The sequence below is a fragment of the Palaemon carinicauda genome, chromosome 31 (assembly GCF_036898095.1).
Source record: "Palaemon carinicauda isolate YSFRI2023 chromosome 31, ASM3689809v2, whole genome shotgun sequence".
Lineage (NCBI taxonomy): Eukaryota > Metazoa > Arthropoda > Malacostraca > Decapoda > Palaemonidae > Palaemon > Palaemon carinicauda.
Genome location: NC_090755.1, coordinates 66,867,891 through 66,882,808, shown reverse-complemented (window position 1 = coordinate 66,882,808; position 14,918 = coordinate 66,867,891). Strand labels below are relative to the sequence as shown.

General features: G+C 38.1%; 1 protein-coding gene across 1 annotated transcript in view; it reads left to right on the top strand.

Annotated features, from left to right (window-relative positions):
- The window catches only part of LOC137625003 (uncharacterized), a 16,690-nt gene extending 2,576 nt beyond the window's left edge, over positions 1 to 14,114 (top strand). The window contains exons 3-4 of the mRNA XM_068355940.1: positions 10,589 to 10,750; positions 13,184 to 14,114. Coding sequence (XP_068212041.1) covers positions 10,589 to 10,750; positions 13,184 to 13,431 — 410 coding nt within the window. The 3' untranslated portion in view covers positions 13,432 to 14,114. The remainder of the gene's footprint in view (positions 1 to 10,588; positions 10,751 to 13,183) is intronic.
- The last annotated feature ends 804 nt before the right edge of the window (positions 14,115 to 14,918 follow it).

Here is a 14,918-nt window from a genome sequence, read left to right as displayed (position 1 = left end):
ATACTTAACTTGCAAAAGAGGTGCGAATTTGGGACAACAGTTGAAGAAATAAATTCAGGTAATATGATTACTGGGAACATGTCTTGATGTGTGTCATAGTTGATATTAGTATGTTTGCTGAACGTGGCTTGACTTTTCGTGGAACAGAAGAAAGCTTTGGATCATTGAAAATTTGAATTTTATATGGCTATTTGGACTCATAAGTCAGTTGGAAAGTCATACCGGTGAGGATATTGTTAATCAGGTGTTGCATTGCTCGAGTTATATATCTAAGCTAGACTTTTGAAAATGTAGAGGTCAGTCTTATGACAGCACTGTGAACATATTTGAGTGTTTGAAAGGGATGCAGCAAATTTGGAATAATCAAGTAAGCTATATTTTACATAGACTGCTCATTCACTAGACATAATGAGTAGAAGTTTTGTTTGCTGCTAAAACAGTTAATTCATTTTCTACAGTATGATTATTCTATACCCATAGTTCAGTTTCAACCAGCCGGTGGAAAATGCTTAGAAGTTTTATTGAAAATTAAAGTATTTATAACTCCCTCATTGATCCCAGATGGGAGGCATGTGCTGTGGCAGCAGCAGCAATCTTGAATTTTTCAGTAAAATTTCAGAAGCACTAGACTCTAGAGGATATGGTGGAAGACTGGTTGCAAAAGAGGGATGCTAGAAAAGAAGCAAATAATATTGCTGGTAAAATGCAAAAGCTGGAATTCGTGTTCATGTAAAAAGTTTTGGAATTAGATTTTGCAGAATTTTCAGAGTAAGTCAAGCTTGAAAGAAATGAGGATGTGGACCAACAAACATGTGTAGATCTGTATGTATCATTGGGTGACCAGGTGGGCATTTTGAGATAAATTTAATCATTAGGAAGCAGCTGCAAAGTGAATGCTACCAGATGTTTAATTCAAAGCAGCTACAACTCACAAACATATCGGAGAGAAGGTACCCAATGATGGAGATTTACCTGATGTATATTTGAATGCCAGCAATAAGTTTTGTATCATTTAGAGAAATTAGAAGATTTTCTTTTCTAAGTGATGAACCACTACCACAGAATGCCACTTCATCTGTTAACACTGAAAGGTATTCTCAATGCTTATTAATGCTTACCTTGAGGATTTCATTAGTAATTTTTCAGCCGAGCTTCAATTCATATGTGCACCAAAGATTCATTTAACTTAGAATATACAAACAAGGTTCAGACATGCTGGCCCTTATAAAGTACTTTTATAAGATAGGATTGAGAGTGTTTCCAAATGTAGACATTGAATTTATATATTGAGAGTGTTTCCAAATGTAGACATTGGCTTTTGTATATTCTTAACATTAATGGTCACAAATTGTTCAGCTAAATGCTACTTTTCTCAGTTATGCATATCAAAAATACCATCAGAGCAAATAGGTTACCAGGCAGGCTGGATGTCTCATCTCTACGTATTAAGTATAGATGCACATGTGTTACGTAAGATAAGTTTATAGGATCAGATCAAAGACTGCAGTTAAAAAAGTAGAATGTAACTTTAGTTTTGTTTGATTTCGATGGATAAAATTTTTCGGTTGATGATTTTATATTTTGAATTACACATATACACATGGGGCACCAAAGTCTTAAGTGCTTAGGGCTTCTAAAGGGCTTAACCTGCCCATGAAAGTAGCTCTTTATTATTAAGCTGATCAGTATCCAATTTCAGTCTTGATGTGTTCCAGCACAGATAGAGTGGCCAAGGAAGCTGAAGCTTTATTGCTTCCACGAATATATGCCTTCGTCTGTAATGATTTTTTACCAAGTATAAAGAGGCTCTTTTATAGCATTTGGCAGCAGCAATAACATGAGGGAAATAACCAGTTTTATATCTTCATGGAGGTATAATGTGATGCCTTGAAAGTGGGAGAATATGCTTTGTCGGCTTTTCATTGGTCACACATTTGACAGATTTTTTGATAACTGGCCAACACCAGCATATTGTGCTGAGTGTGAGGCATTTATTGACCGAATAGCCCACTTGTAAGTACTTAAGAAATAGATATATATTTGATGCTAAAAGTGGCGATATCAGGTTCATTCTTACCAAGATTCTTAGGCAGGATGTGTTGTACGATACTAACGACATTTTTAGATTTGACTCTTATACCGAACTGTTTGCTTTTAGGGTTTTAAATCTAATTGCTTTTTATAATCTATTTATAACAAATGATATCTGTATCAATGACCTTTGATATGAGGATACCAGAAAATCCAAAACCAATCAATCAATCAATCAACAAAAAATAAGTAAAAAATTATTGCCTATCTTAAAATAATGTAGCATGAATATCATTGCTATCAGGCTTACTGTTTGTATCCATGATTATAATAATTACTTTTGGCCTCTAGCTATGTCATCCTGATGGAAGTTCCTCTAGGCAGCTTTCTACTTTGGATATTTCTGCGAGAGATATACTAGAGAATTTCACCTGTAGAGGTATCACAGGGTTACTAACCCCAGAGCGAATATCCTGAAAGATATCGTGTATGTAACAGGACGTGTTTAAAACAACCACGGCTATCCTTCCCTGAATAGAGTAAACCTTGTCTAGAACGATATGGGATAGGATCGGGTATATGGGAGAGCCGTTACAACTCCGATACTAGTGTGTTACTGTAAACACGTACGCTGGTTCGCCTTTCCTTTTCGCAGCGCCATTTTGGTAAAGTGCTTGGAAGTTTTTCTTTTTTTTTTCAAAGTTTTGGTGGATTTTGACAGTGGATGCTTCTACTTCTGCTTCAACTCTTAAGTTGAGTACCTTTTGGTTTGTTTTGTGTGAGAATTTCGTGTCTCCCCCTTTTATTTCTCACGATGCATACGTTTTTCTATTTGCTTCAGTCGCGTGGTCGGAGCCGGGAGCTCACAATATCAAATTCCTGTGATTTATATGAATTTCTTAGCTAGCCTATTTCAAGTGTTTTATATAATATACCCTACAATTTTTCATTATTCTAGGTTAGGCATTTGGTTTGTTGCATGCTTGTCTTCCCTAGTCTATGTCTAGGCTAGCTTTTCCCTCTATCTCCTCCCCTGCTTGCCACAGGATTGTATGGTTCCTTTGCCTAGTTTAGATTTTCCTGGCTCTTGTGGTTACTAGATTTACCATATGTTCCAGACTTGTCGGCTTGATTGCCGTTAGCCTAAAATATGGGCAGGCTAAGGAATTCCAATTTTTTATTGAGGAGGATCATTTCCTATGCTGCCTTAGCTGCTGCCTTACTCTGTTCGGCTGTGTTTTCCCTCATCCCTTTTTCTTTTTCTGTCACTTGGCATAGGGCTAGCTTTATCCTAAACCATCATGCCGAGTTGATTTAAATACTATGCTATTCATAGCTTAACAATCGTACACAAAGAAACTGCCTTCCCTCCACTCTAGTTAGCAAATTCCTTTGTTACACCAGAGTAGTTTAAAGATTTTTGAGATATCTTTTATTGATACCCGGTACAGTATATATATTTTAACGATATCTCATAAGTAAGATGTTGTTATATAATATCTCTTCCAAACGTATTTGAGAAATATTATCCTCTAAATTGATCGGTTGGATACTACCTAGTTGTCAGGATTTCTTATTGATTTCTCGTAATCTTTGGCTCCTGGCCATTTCATACGGCTCTCATTAGAACTTATGGGCAAACTACCCCATTCCTTTTATAATTGATGTTAACAGCTAGGAAGGTGGCAGTTAGCTCTACCAGCTGTCAATTTTTCTGACCTACTCTTCTTCCTTTTACCCATTGACTATTTACCTATGGGATTGTCTGTCGGATGTCGACTTTAGCAGCACTTCTGCACTGTGTTACGTTGATAAACCTACCAGGTTAGGAAAGATTAGGCCATGGGCCCATGTCGGCAATCCACAGCTGCCATTCTAGACATAGCTGTTTGCTGCCTTAAGTTGGCAAGTATCTGATTTTGCAACCTTAGGTTGTCTAATCGACCAATTTTGGGGAAAAAGTGTTCTATTGGTATGATTCTTTTTGTTTCCCTTTATTGTACCTTACTATTGGAATTTATATAGAATTTTGAGCTGTTTGGTGTAAGCTCCCTTTGTAGTGTAGCCGTAGTCTTAGCTAGTAGTAGGTAGAATTATTTATTTGGTGTGTATTTTTTTGGAATACTTAACAATTCGAGGAAATAAATTTTATATTTCCAATGTGAAGATTTATATAAAAAAAAATTGTGTTGGTAACGTACTCGTTGAAATTTTTCTATCTTTACAGGTTGCTGACAGCATGAAGTACTCAAGGGTAACCTGCATCAGGTGGCTCATGGTGCCTTGTGGCCACAAGACCTGCAGGAATCATGCTGATTGCCATGTTGCAAAGGTATCCATTACTATGTGGGAACCATTTAACCGCAGCATATGTAAGGATCTCCTTCACTCTGGATTCCATGCTACCAACAGTTCTCCAGATGAGAAAGCATGGGGCCAGAAGACCAACAGGACCAGGGTTAGAGGGTTCCAAAAGAGCTCTCAACAAGGTGCCCCCTATCTTCCTTTAGTGTAAATGAGGAATCTCCTATTTCCCAGGGCTGATTTGACCTCAGTGTATGGACATCACATACCTACGGGGCAACTCCCGGTATTACAACTCGATTTAGCAGATCATGAAGTAGAGGACACGTTTAAGGACATGAATCTGGATGTTGACATGTCGACAACCTCTTCCGTTTTGTCAGACAAAGAAAGGATCTTCCTGACTACAAGAGCTTTAGAGGTCTCTAACAACAGTGAGCAGATTTCTACTATACCACTGCCTGACCCAGTCCTGGACTCTGCTACTCCAGCTTCATCTTCGACTCCTCTTCTGACTCTAACTGCCCCTTTGTTTCCTGGTCATTTGGAGTTTATGGCTTCCATGAAAGCATTCATGGAAAATATGCAAGCGGAGTATAAAAAATGTCAAGCATCCTTGGAGGTGAAGATCGAGGCACTAAAACAGGCACCAACTTCCAAAGCGCCACCAGTCTCAAGTCTACCAGACTTCTCGGCTAAGAATCTTTGGCATTATGCAGAACAGATGGTTCTGAGTGAGGGGCACCTTCATATTGGTGAAGAATTAGGCTCTAAAGCAGTTTCAGATTTGGAGTTTTATTCCTCAATGGATAATTACCTTCACTGCTATGTGAGGTTGAATTCTGAGGCGTCTATTAGGGGTGATACCGTTCCTAAGGAGACGATCATATTCGATCATGGTAAGGCTAAAACCTTATTGGTAAAGAAGCTAAAAATGGTTGAGTTTACCAACACAGTTTTTTGCTTTTGGCAGAAGGCAAGCGACTTTTATAGCTCCAAAGGACTCTGGCTTTCCTTTTGCCTCCAAAAGTCTGGAGGCTGTTAAGAAGGCACTAATGGAAGGTAGTTCTCTACATATGCTAGAGAAGTGCAAGCCCGTTTCTCTTGCTCTCCCATATGATTCCGAGAGTTGGGAAGATGTCCAACATACCTTTATAGTTGGTAAACTGGATAGGGATATAGGGGGTTATCAGTTTGATGAGAAACTGTCCAGAATTGTGGAATATCTTTTAAGTTTGGAATTGGAGGCCAAAGAAAGACTGGCGGCTTCTTTGACACACCATTCGTACTTAGAAATGCTCATAGGGAACTATTAAAAAACTGACCTCTTCATGGTTCTAGCTAAAACTCATTTAGCTACCTTCCATTGTGATCTGCACGCATTCTTTTTAGCCAGGAGAGCCTGTAGGGAGCACGTCCCAGCAGCGGCAACTGTTAGGCATGAGCCTAAAACGTTGTCATGAACCTAAAATTTTGGCATGAGCCTAAAAACTTGATTGACTCTAACATCTGGGGGAAATATCTGTTTCCCCAGAGGGTGGGGCAACAAGAGCCTTATGCAAAAAACGGGCCATGTCCTTGAAGAGGAAATTTACCCTTGGAGAAGGACCTCAACCTAAAGACAAGAAACCTAGGAAACCCTTCCAAGGTAAAAAGACCTTTACTGTTAGTATTGCTACAGCAACTACGATACCACAGACTGCGTACACAGTTCCCCAGAAGTATGTTACACAGTCGCTAGCTTTCAATCCTGTTTACTAACGGACCACTACTACATTTCGTCCCATTGGAGCTGAGGGAAGAAGTGCAAGTGGAAGAGGAAAATTTAGAAGAGGTGACCACCCTAAGGGTCGAGGAAACTGAGGCAGAACACATAAAGGAGCAGGTCCTTCAAAACGACAATGAGGAGCTTCTGGTATGGGGAAGACTCTACCGCTTTAGGGATCAATGTAAATTTGATCCTTGGGCTCACAGCTTAGCCACAAAAGGACTAGGCTGGAAATGGAGACAGAAACTGCCAAAGTTCAAGAGCCAACAACACCTTTCCTGGAAGAATATGTGTAAGATCTTCTCCATGGGGGAGTTATCCATTGCACGAAATCCATGAACTTTCAAGGGCGGCTACTTTGCGTGCCAAAGAAAGATTCAAAAACTCTTTGAACAATACTGGACTTGTCCCTTCTAAACAAGTTCATTCAGAGTGACAAGTTCCAAATGCTAACTATCTCACAAATACGGACCCTACTACCCCAGGGGTCCTACGTTGTCCCTATAGATCTTACCGACGCTTATTGGCATCTTCGGATAGGTCAGCACTTCTCCTCCTAGCTTGGTTTCAGACTGGCAAGAAAGTCCTACATATTCAAAGCTATGCCCTTCGGACTCAGCATAGCTCTAAGGATTTTCACAAAACTAGTCGAGACCATTGTCCAACAATTCAGAGACAAAGGTCTTCAAGTTACGGTATACCTTGACGACTGGTTGGTATGTTTGCGAGGAAGTCAGTATGTCTTCTCGCAGCTCTGAAAGTCATGAAGTCATCAACCTCCCAAAGTCCAGATTAACTCCAGCTCAAGAATTCCAGTGGGGTCTGCACAGGGATTTGAAGTCACATATCCTTTTTCTTCCTTTGGGCAAGAGGAAGGAAATGGCAAGATCAGTCAGGTGTGTGCTTCACTCAAAAACGATTACCAGATGTCATCAGGAAAGAGCCTTTGGTTCACTACAGTTTGCAGTGGTTACAAACCCAGTTTGTAGCAATTACAAACCCTATTCTGAAAGCAAGACTCAAAGCTGCCAAGAGAGTTTGACGAAGAAAGGGATCAAATGCTCGAAGAGATCATCACCACGAAACCCCGGCTTTTCTGTTTAAACAGCTCAAGCCATGGTTCACTACCAAGAGACTGTCGACACATTCCCCTGTGTTTTCCGCCTCCATCAGTGACGATTCACATGGATGCATCGGAAAAAGGGTGGGGAGTTGGGGTCATACTCCCTCCAGGAGAGTACAGGGTCAGTGGTCAGTCACATTTCAGCAATTTCACATCAAAATTCTGGAACCTATGGCAGTGTTTCTCTCTCTGAAGAGGTTGAACCCCAAGAGCAACTCCCACATCAGGTTGGTTCTCGACAGCAAGACTATAGTCCACTGCACCAACAGACAGGTTCAAGATCTCCTCAGATCAATTACGTAATGCTAGCCATTGTCACTTTATCGAAAAGGTGGAATTGGCACCTCTCTGCAGTTCATTTAGAAGGAGTTTGTAATGTGTTGGCGGATACTCTATCAAGATTCAAACCTCCGGAAACAGAATGGTCCCTGGACAAAAAATAATTCTGGTTCATTCTAGGGCAAGTCCCGGAACTGCAAATAGGTCTCTTTGTGACGAGCTTCAACAAGAAGCTTCCCCTTATGTAGCACCAAATTTAGATCCAGAAGCAGCGGGGATAGATGCGATGTCCCTGGATTGGAACCATTGGACCCACATTTCTCTTTTCCCACCATTCAATCTCCTTGTGAAGGTCCTGAACAAACTACGAACCTTCAAGGGGACAGCAGCATTAGTGGCCTCCAAATGGCCCAAGAGTAATTGGTACCCTCTTATTCTGGAACTCAACCCTCTTCAGATTCCTCTACCACAGTGGTTCTCAAACTTTTTCATGAGCGACCCTATTTGAAACATTTCATTCCTTCGCGACCCAGAGTAAAGTGAAGAGAAAGAAAACATGCAATGATATATACACTTTATTTTGGAAAAAAAAATAATGTGTACAGCTTTTCATTCACAAAACTAAACTAGTGGGATTTATGGCACTGCTTTTCCTTTTCACAAAACTAAACGAACAGGATTCATGGCACTGCTTTTCTTTCCCAAAACTATATTAATAGAATCCATGGCACTGCTTTTAATGTTCCTGTGTCCCTGCGACCCATCAAAATTGATCTCGCGACCCAACTTTGGGTCGCGACCCATAGTTTGAGAACCACTGCTCTACCAACATCAGTGATGTCCCAAGATGTTCAACAGGAGACTGTTTTTGCTTCTTCTTGGATAACGGAAACCTTCAGCTCATGATTTTATTGTCCTAGCTGCTAAAAGAAAATATAGAGTTCGAAGGAAAGGATTGATTTTATAGAGAAGTACAAGTCCTTTACTACAAGGAAATAATATCTAACCTCTTGGAAGAAGTGGGTGGAGTTTGTTAAGAAACATAAGCCTATTTCGATTACAATGGACTTCTGTTTATCATTCTCTATCACATTACATGAACAAGGTCTGGCTTCCACAACTATTTCCTCGTGTAAATCGGCCTTGTCCAGACCTATCGCTTATGCTTTCGATATAGAACTCGATAGCGAAATGTTCAATAACATCTCTAAGGCTTGTGCTAAGTTGAAACCAAATGCTCCCCTTAAAACCATCTCTCGGTCTTTGGATAAAGTCTTGCACTTAGCCTCCTCAATAGATAATTATTCTGCTTATTTGAGGGATCTTACTCGAAAATCTATCTTTTTACTAGCTATGGCTTCTGGTGCTAGAGTCAGCGAGATTGTGGCACTATCAAGGGATGATGGTCACATCGAATTCTCAGAATCGGGAGAAGTTAATTCATACCCGGATCCTGCTTTTCTGGCTGAAAATAAATTCCCACAAAACGTTTGGGTCTTTGGAAGATCGTCCCTCTTAAGGAAAATTCTTCTTTGTGCCCTGTGGAATGCCTTAAAACTTACCTGTTAAAGAGTGTAGCTTTTAAAGATGGACAACTTTTTAAAGGGGAAACCAAAGAATCTAATTTATCTTTAAAACAGCTAGAGGTACAATCTCGCCTGCTTTATTAGAGGGGCAGACCTGGATAGTATGCCATCAGGTCATGATCCTAGGAAAGTTGCCTTTTCCTTAAACTTCTTCCAGTGTATGTTATTTGAGGGGTTACAAGCCTATACTGGATGGAAATCTTCAAGAGTGTTTTTCAAATACTACTTAAGACAATTGGAGGAGATTAAACATTTTGTTGTGGCAGCTGGTAGTGTGATTAAACCAGCTTCTAAGGGTTGTATATGGACTCTTATAGACTGTAGAAAACGGGACTATTATAGTGTACAAAGAGCGGTGGAATGTTCTTTTAATTTACATAGTGTTATAAATTATATTTATAATGGAGAGTCAAAAGGTGAATTTATACTTATCGTATGAATTTGTATTTTTACACTATTCAGAACGATGTTACTGGCGTAAACCGTTCTTGCTTTTTAAACATTGAATGTAAATATTGTTTGTTCAATTCCTTTGCATTTGGTTACTTTTGAAATAGTGAAAGATTGCACATCTTTTAGTGTTTCTTTTTTAATGAACCTAACTTTATAAATAGAATTTAGTGTACTGTACCTATTTTATTTAACCCTTTTATTGCAGATTATTTATTTGTCTGTATGTGTTCCTAGTTAACATTTTTCAGATATCCTTATCACGTGTGGGGCTGTGATAATAACTTTCTGATTCCAACATGGTTTACAAAACTTTCAATGTTCCACTTATGAAATTGGACGTTTATCCCAAGTAATTATATTTAGAATATAAAACAAACCCTCACTATATACACTAATTATGGAGAAATTTTAATTTCTCGCATAATTAATTTGAATGGAACTATAGCACATATATGGTTAAATTCTTATATGCCACAACTGAGAATTTTTAATTTTCTGGTACACTTCCATGAAGACCACAAGGCTCGAACCCAAAAAACGGATTTTGACATAGGAAAAATCTATTTTCGGGTTAGATAGCCAAGTCGTCTTGATGGACCCGCCCGTTACTTTTCATACCCTCCCAAATTCTCAGTGTGACTGTGAGGGCATAATTATGTCAATGGCTGCTGCTGGAATGGCGAACTAGCGTACGTGTTTACAGTAACATACTGGTATCGGATTTGTAACGGCTCTCCCACGTATCCAATCCTATCCCATATCCTTCTAGACAAGGTTAACTCTATTCAGGGAAGGAAAGCCGTGGTTGTTTTAAACACATCCCTGTTATACATAGATATCTTTTGGGATATTCACTGCGGTGAGGTTAGTAACCCTGTGATAATTCTACAGGTAAAATTCTCTAGTATATCACTCGCAGAAATATCCCATGCATAAAGCTGTCTATAGGAACTTCCATCAGGACGACATGGCTATCTCACCCAAAAATAGATTTTTCCTATGTCAAAATTCCTTTATTATCACTATTGTTGTTATTATTGTTAGCTTCACTCGAGGGAAGGACCTGGGGAATCAAGAAGGACCAACTCTATTATTTTGAATTACCAACCTGGATGACGTTCCCTGCAGCTAAGGAAGCATGTAAGAGGATTCCTGGATTTCGCCTGGTCATCATCAGATCTCTGGAAGTCATGAAGTCTCTCTTTAGTAAGTATACATTTCCATATGCATTATGTATGTGACTATTAGCTTGTAGAAGTGGTGAAACCTTTGAGTAATGACTCATAAAAGTACGAAATGATCGTAGTATTAAATTTAGTGAATACTCCTACTTACTTTGAGTCTTAAATTCGCTGCTAAGTTTGTGTGCATTAGATTATAGATAAAGTTGACAGATTTTTAAATGTTGAATAATGGAAACATTGAATTTTGTATAAGATTAAGTGTTAATTTGACAACTAAAAGGATCAGATTCTGTAATAATCAAGTTAAGTAAATATTGACTATTCTCAATTTTGTCTGATAAACATCTAAGCATCTAATATTATATACAGTAGATTAAATGCCATAGGAATTCAAATTTAATGGTGTTTCATAATCCATTCTGCCATATACATAACCGCACGAAAACAAATTTGACAAATATAGATTTTACAGTCACTGAATTATTCAAGTATTTAACTCTTTAAGCATCTAATTTTATCATTACTGAATGATGCAGTATTTTAGATTATATCAAGAAGTCCCTCTATACTAGATTCTTTTCGAATTGAAGTTTTGATCATTTGATTATGAGTTTCAGGTGGATTAATTTACAATTCTCTGAATGATACGTAACTTTAATTGAGATATTTGTATGTTGAACAGGCTGACATAAATCTATTTTTATAGTTTATGTATGAAAAATGTGTTTTGATTTTGTTACTGTTCGAAGCAAAGGAAAACCTTGATGTGCCCATGAATGAATTCAGTGTATTTGAAGGCGAAGCTATCCTAAACAACTAAAGAGATGGAAAGCCCCTGGATACGATGGAACTGCCGAGATGATAATGGCCGAAAATGAAGTGACTCCCAGACTACTTACAAAATTATTTTGTAGAATATGGCATGAAGAGACAAAACCTGGTGAACATGAGTTAGGAGTGTTGCAAAAAATTGCAAAAAAGGAGACCTGACTGTTTGCAATAATTACAGAGATAACACTTCGATTCAGTTGTTATAAAAATATATAGTATGCCTATTCTAAAGAGAATGCAGAGAAAGATTGATGAAAAGCTGAGAGATGAACAAGCAGGATTTCGAAAAGGTAGAAGTTACACTGACCAAATTCTCATTTTGAGACATGTTGTACAGCAATGCGTACAATAAAGAAATCCACTTTTGATGACATTTGTGAACTGTGAAAAAGCTTTAGATTGTGTACACCAGCCACCTGCGTTATTATAGAATTCCTCTTAAGTGTGTTCATGATCATAGCAATTGCAAAGTTAATGTTAGTGGAACCTGAAATGAATATCCAGTGAACAGCATAGTACTCCAAGGGAATGTGTTGACACCTATGTTGTTTATCCTCTATGGATTTTGTAATGCGTAAGACAGTTGGAGATGGTTGAGAAGGATTGGACTGGATAGAGTATGCTAATGATGCTGTCCTTGTTAGCAGAACGCCACAGGATTTGCAATGCCTGCTTACCACAATGCATGAAATATCACACGAGGCTAAGCTGAAGATAAATAGAAGAAAGACATAGACAATGAGAATGGAGTATGCAATGTAAGATGAAATATAATTAGAGAGAGAAAGGATTAATGAGGTAGAATCATTTAAGTATTTAGGAACTATGATCTCCAATACAGGATCGTTAGAATTAGAGTTTAATGAAAGATTGGAAAAAAGCATATCAGACAATGGCTAGGTTAAGTAAAATTTGGAAATCAAGTCACCTGAAAATACATAGCCTATAAATATCAGACTATATATCAGTTTAGTGAGATCAGTGTTACTATATGGACATGAGTCATGGTATGACAATGAAACAATCTGCAATAGATTTAGTAGATTTGAGAACAAAGTCCTCAGAAGAATATAGACAGTTAAGTGGTAGGGCAGGATTAGAAATGAAACTATACGAGAGATTACTCAAGTGCAATATTTGGAGGAGATCATGAATGTTAGATGAGTGTTTGGGCATGCTCTTCGCACTCCCCAAGAGATATTAGATCACCAACCTTTCAGCTGGGCTCCACAAGACACTAGAAGAGTTAGAAGACCCAATCCTACATGGCTGAGGACTATAAATTGCGAAGGAGGAGATGATGACTGGAGAAGTATTGAATTAAAAAGCTCATTATAGAGACAACTAGCAAAATCTAACCGAGGCCCTTTTCTTCAACAGGCGTAGGAGGAGATGATGATGACTGTTCTTAAAATATCTTATTTCAATTGTCCATTTCTACTCATAGTTTATCTATTTCCTTATCTCCTTTCCTCATTGGACTATTTTTCCCTGCTGGAGCCATTAGTCTTATTTTATCCTGTTTTTCCAGCTAGCAGTGTAGCTTAGCTAATAATAATAATAATAATAATAATAATAATAATAATAATAACAATAATCACGTCTGTTTTCTAACTTGCCGTAGGTCGTGAACGTGCTTACTACCTGGACTTACACAAGCAAGCTGGCGGGAAGTTCGTCTGGGGTGACTCTACACCTTTCATCAATCCAGAGAAAATAGAAATTCGCTACCTAGAACCATTTACATCCCTTTCTACTGAACCGTTTACTCACCCAGTTTTTTACTTTTACTCGACCTTTCTGCATGACCAGGTTCCTAAAACCGATGAGCGAGTGATATGTCAGGCTAATCCGTCTGGAGTTGATTGGTAAAATGCTTTCATTGTTTCTCTAAACCTTGTGCTTGAAAACAAAATGTTGCTCAAGACTAAAAACATAAGTTTCTTTGTATGACCTCTAGCATATTGGTGTTGTTTCATGGACATATAATATGCACACACGTATGTACCCACGTAGATGGTAGTGAGAACTTACTACTGTAGTTAGCTTGTTTAATGTCAAGGGAAAACTGAGACGTCCCAAATTTTAAGTGTAGCCTACATATCTGTTGCGTACTTTGCAACCACTGTTTTTGTGTGGTAATTGTTACCTTACGATGTCTGTCATCTGTATCTTCTTTAGAAGAGATTGTATCACATCATGCTTTCTTTGTCTTTGGAATTTTTTTGATGGTTGGGAATTGCCAGTATATTTTGTTATATACCTGCATATTTCAAAATTATTGCTGAAATGCTCATTACAAATCAATGCACATGTAATACTTAGGTATAACTTAAGAATATGGATGGAATAACTAAGAAGTTAAGCCAGATAATATGTTGGCAATGTGTATAAAACATGTACTGGAGGAGTGATTTGAGGACGGTTGAAATGTGGTGTTGAAACTTGCCTAATTGTAAAAGCAAAATAAGCGTTATTGATTACTATTTCAGAAACTGTATTGCAATTCATTGTCTTAGCTTCAAGGAGTGGTTGTCAGCATCTAATAAATTAGAATAACATGGTATTGCTTTTAACGGTAATGAAAGGGAAATAAATAAATATATTTAAGTATAAACAAAGCAGTGCAGGTGAACAATGGAGCAGTATCGCAATATGGCAACATGCACAGTGTCTAGTGTGGTCAATGCTGTTCACGATCCAGGTAAAACCTCCAATTTTGGCCCCAAGGCAATGCATCAAAGCAATTCCAGCCTCTAGTTATAAGTTTCTTAGTATAAATATAGCAGATGATGGCAAGATGAAAAAAGATGTAAGTTGCAGAACATGGGAAGCAAGAAAGGCAGCAGGATGTATGGAACAGATTTATAAGAAACTTGAGTTGTTGGTAGAAACCATGAGATTGTTGTACCAACTCCTCTTTAGGGAAGTGATGTGTGTATGTTGAATACAAAATATATGTGATCATTCACTGAAGTTTAAAAAGAATATGATTCAGGAGTTTTAAGTAAGAAGAGAGTAAAGACTTCAAAAGGCTTAACTTGACCAGATGGTGTTTGCAAGATGGAGCTGCATTGAACAGTGTGTGTAGGGAGGTCTGACGTGCTGCTAGTTAGCCTTCTTTGTAGTGTTGTAAAGCAACTTCAGGAATGTGGCAGAATGTAGTTCTAGGGATTGTCCACCAGTTATTAAAAACGACTTCACGTTGAGGGAAATACCTATTTATAACAAATCTTTAGATATGTAAAGAAAGTAAAAGCGTTATATGTTATTCACATTCATTGTATAGTTTTTTAGGAATGATCCCTACCTTAAAACAAACTTTAGAAATATTAATCCATATCTACATCAAAATTGTT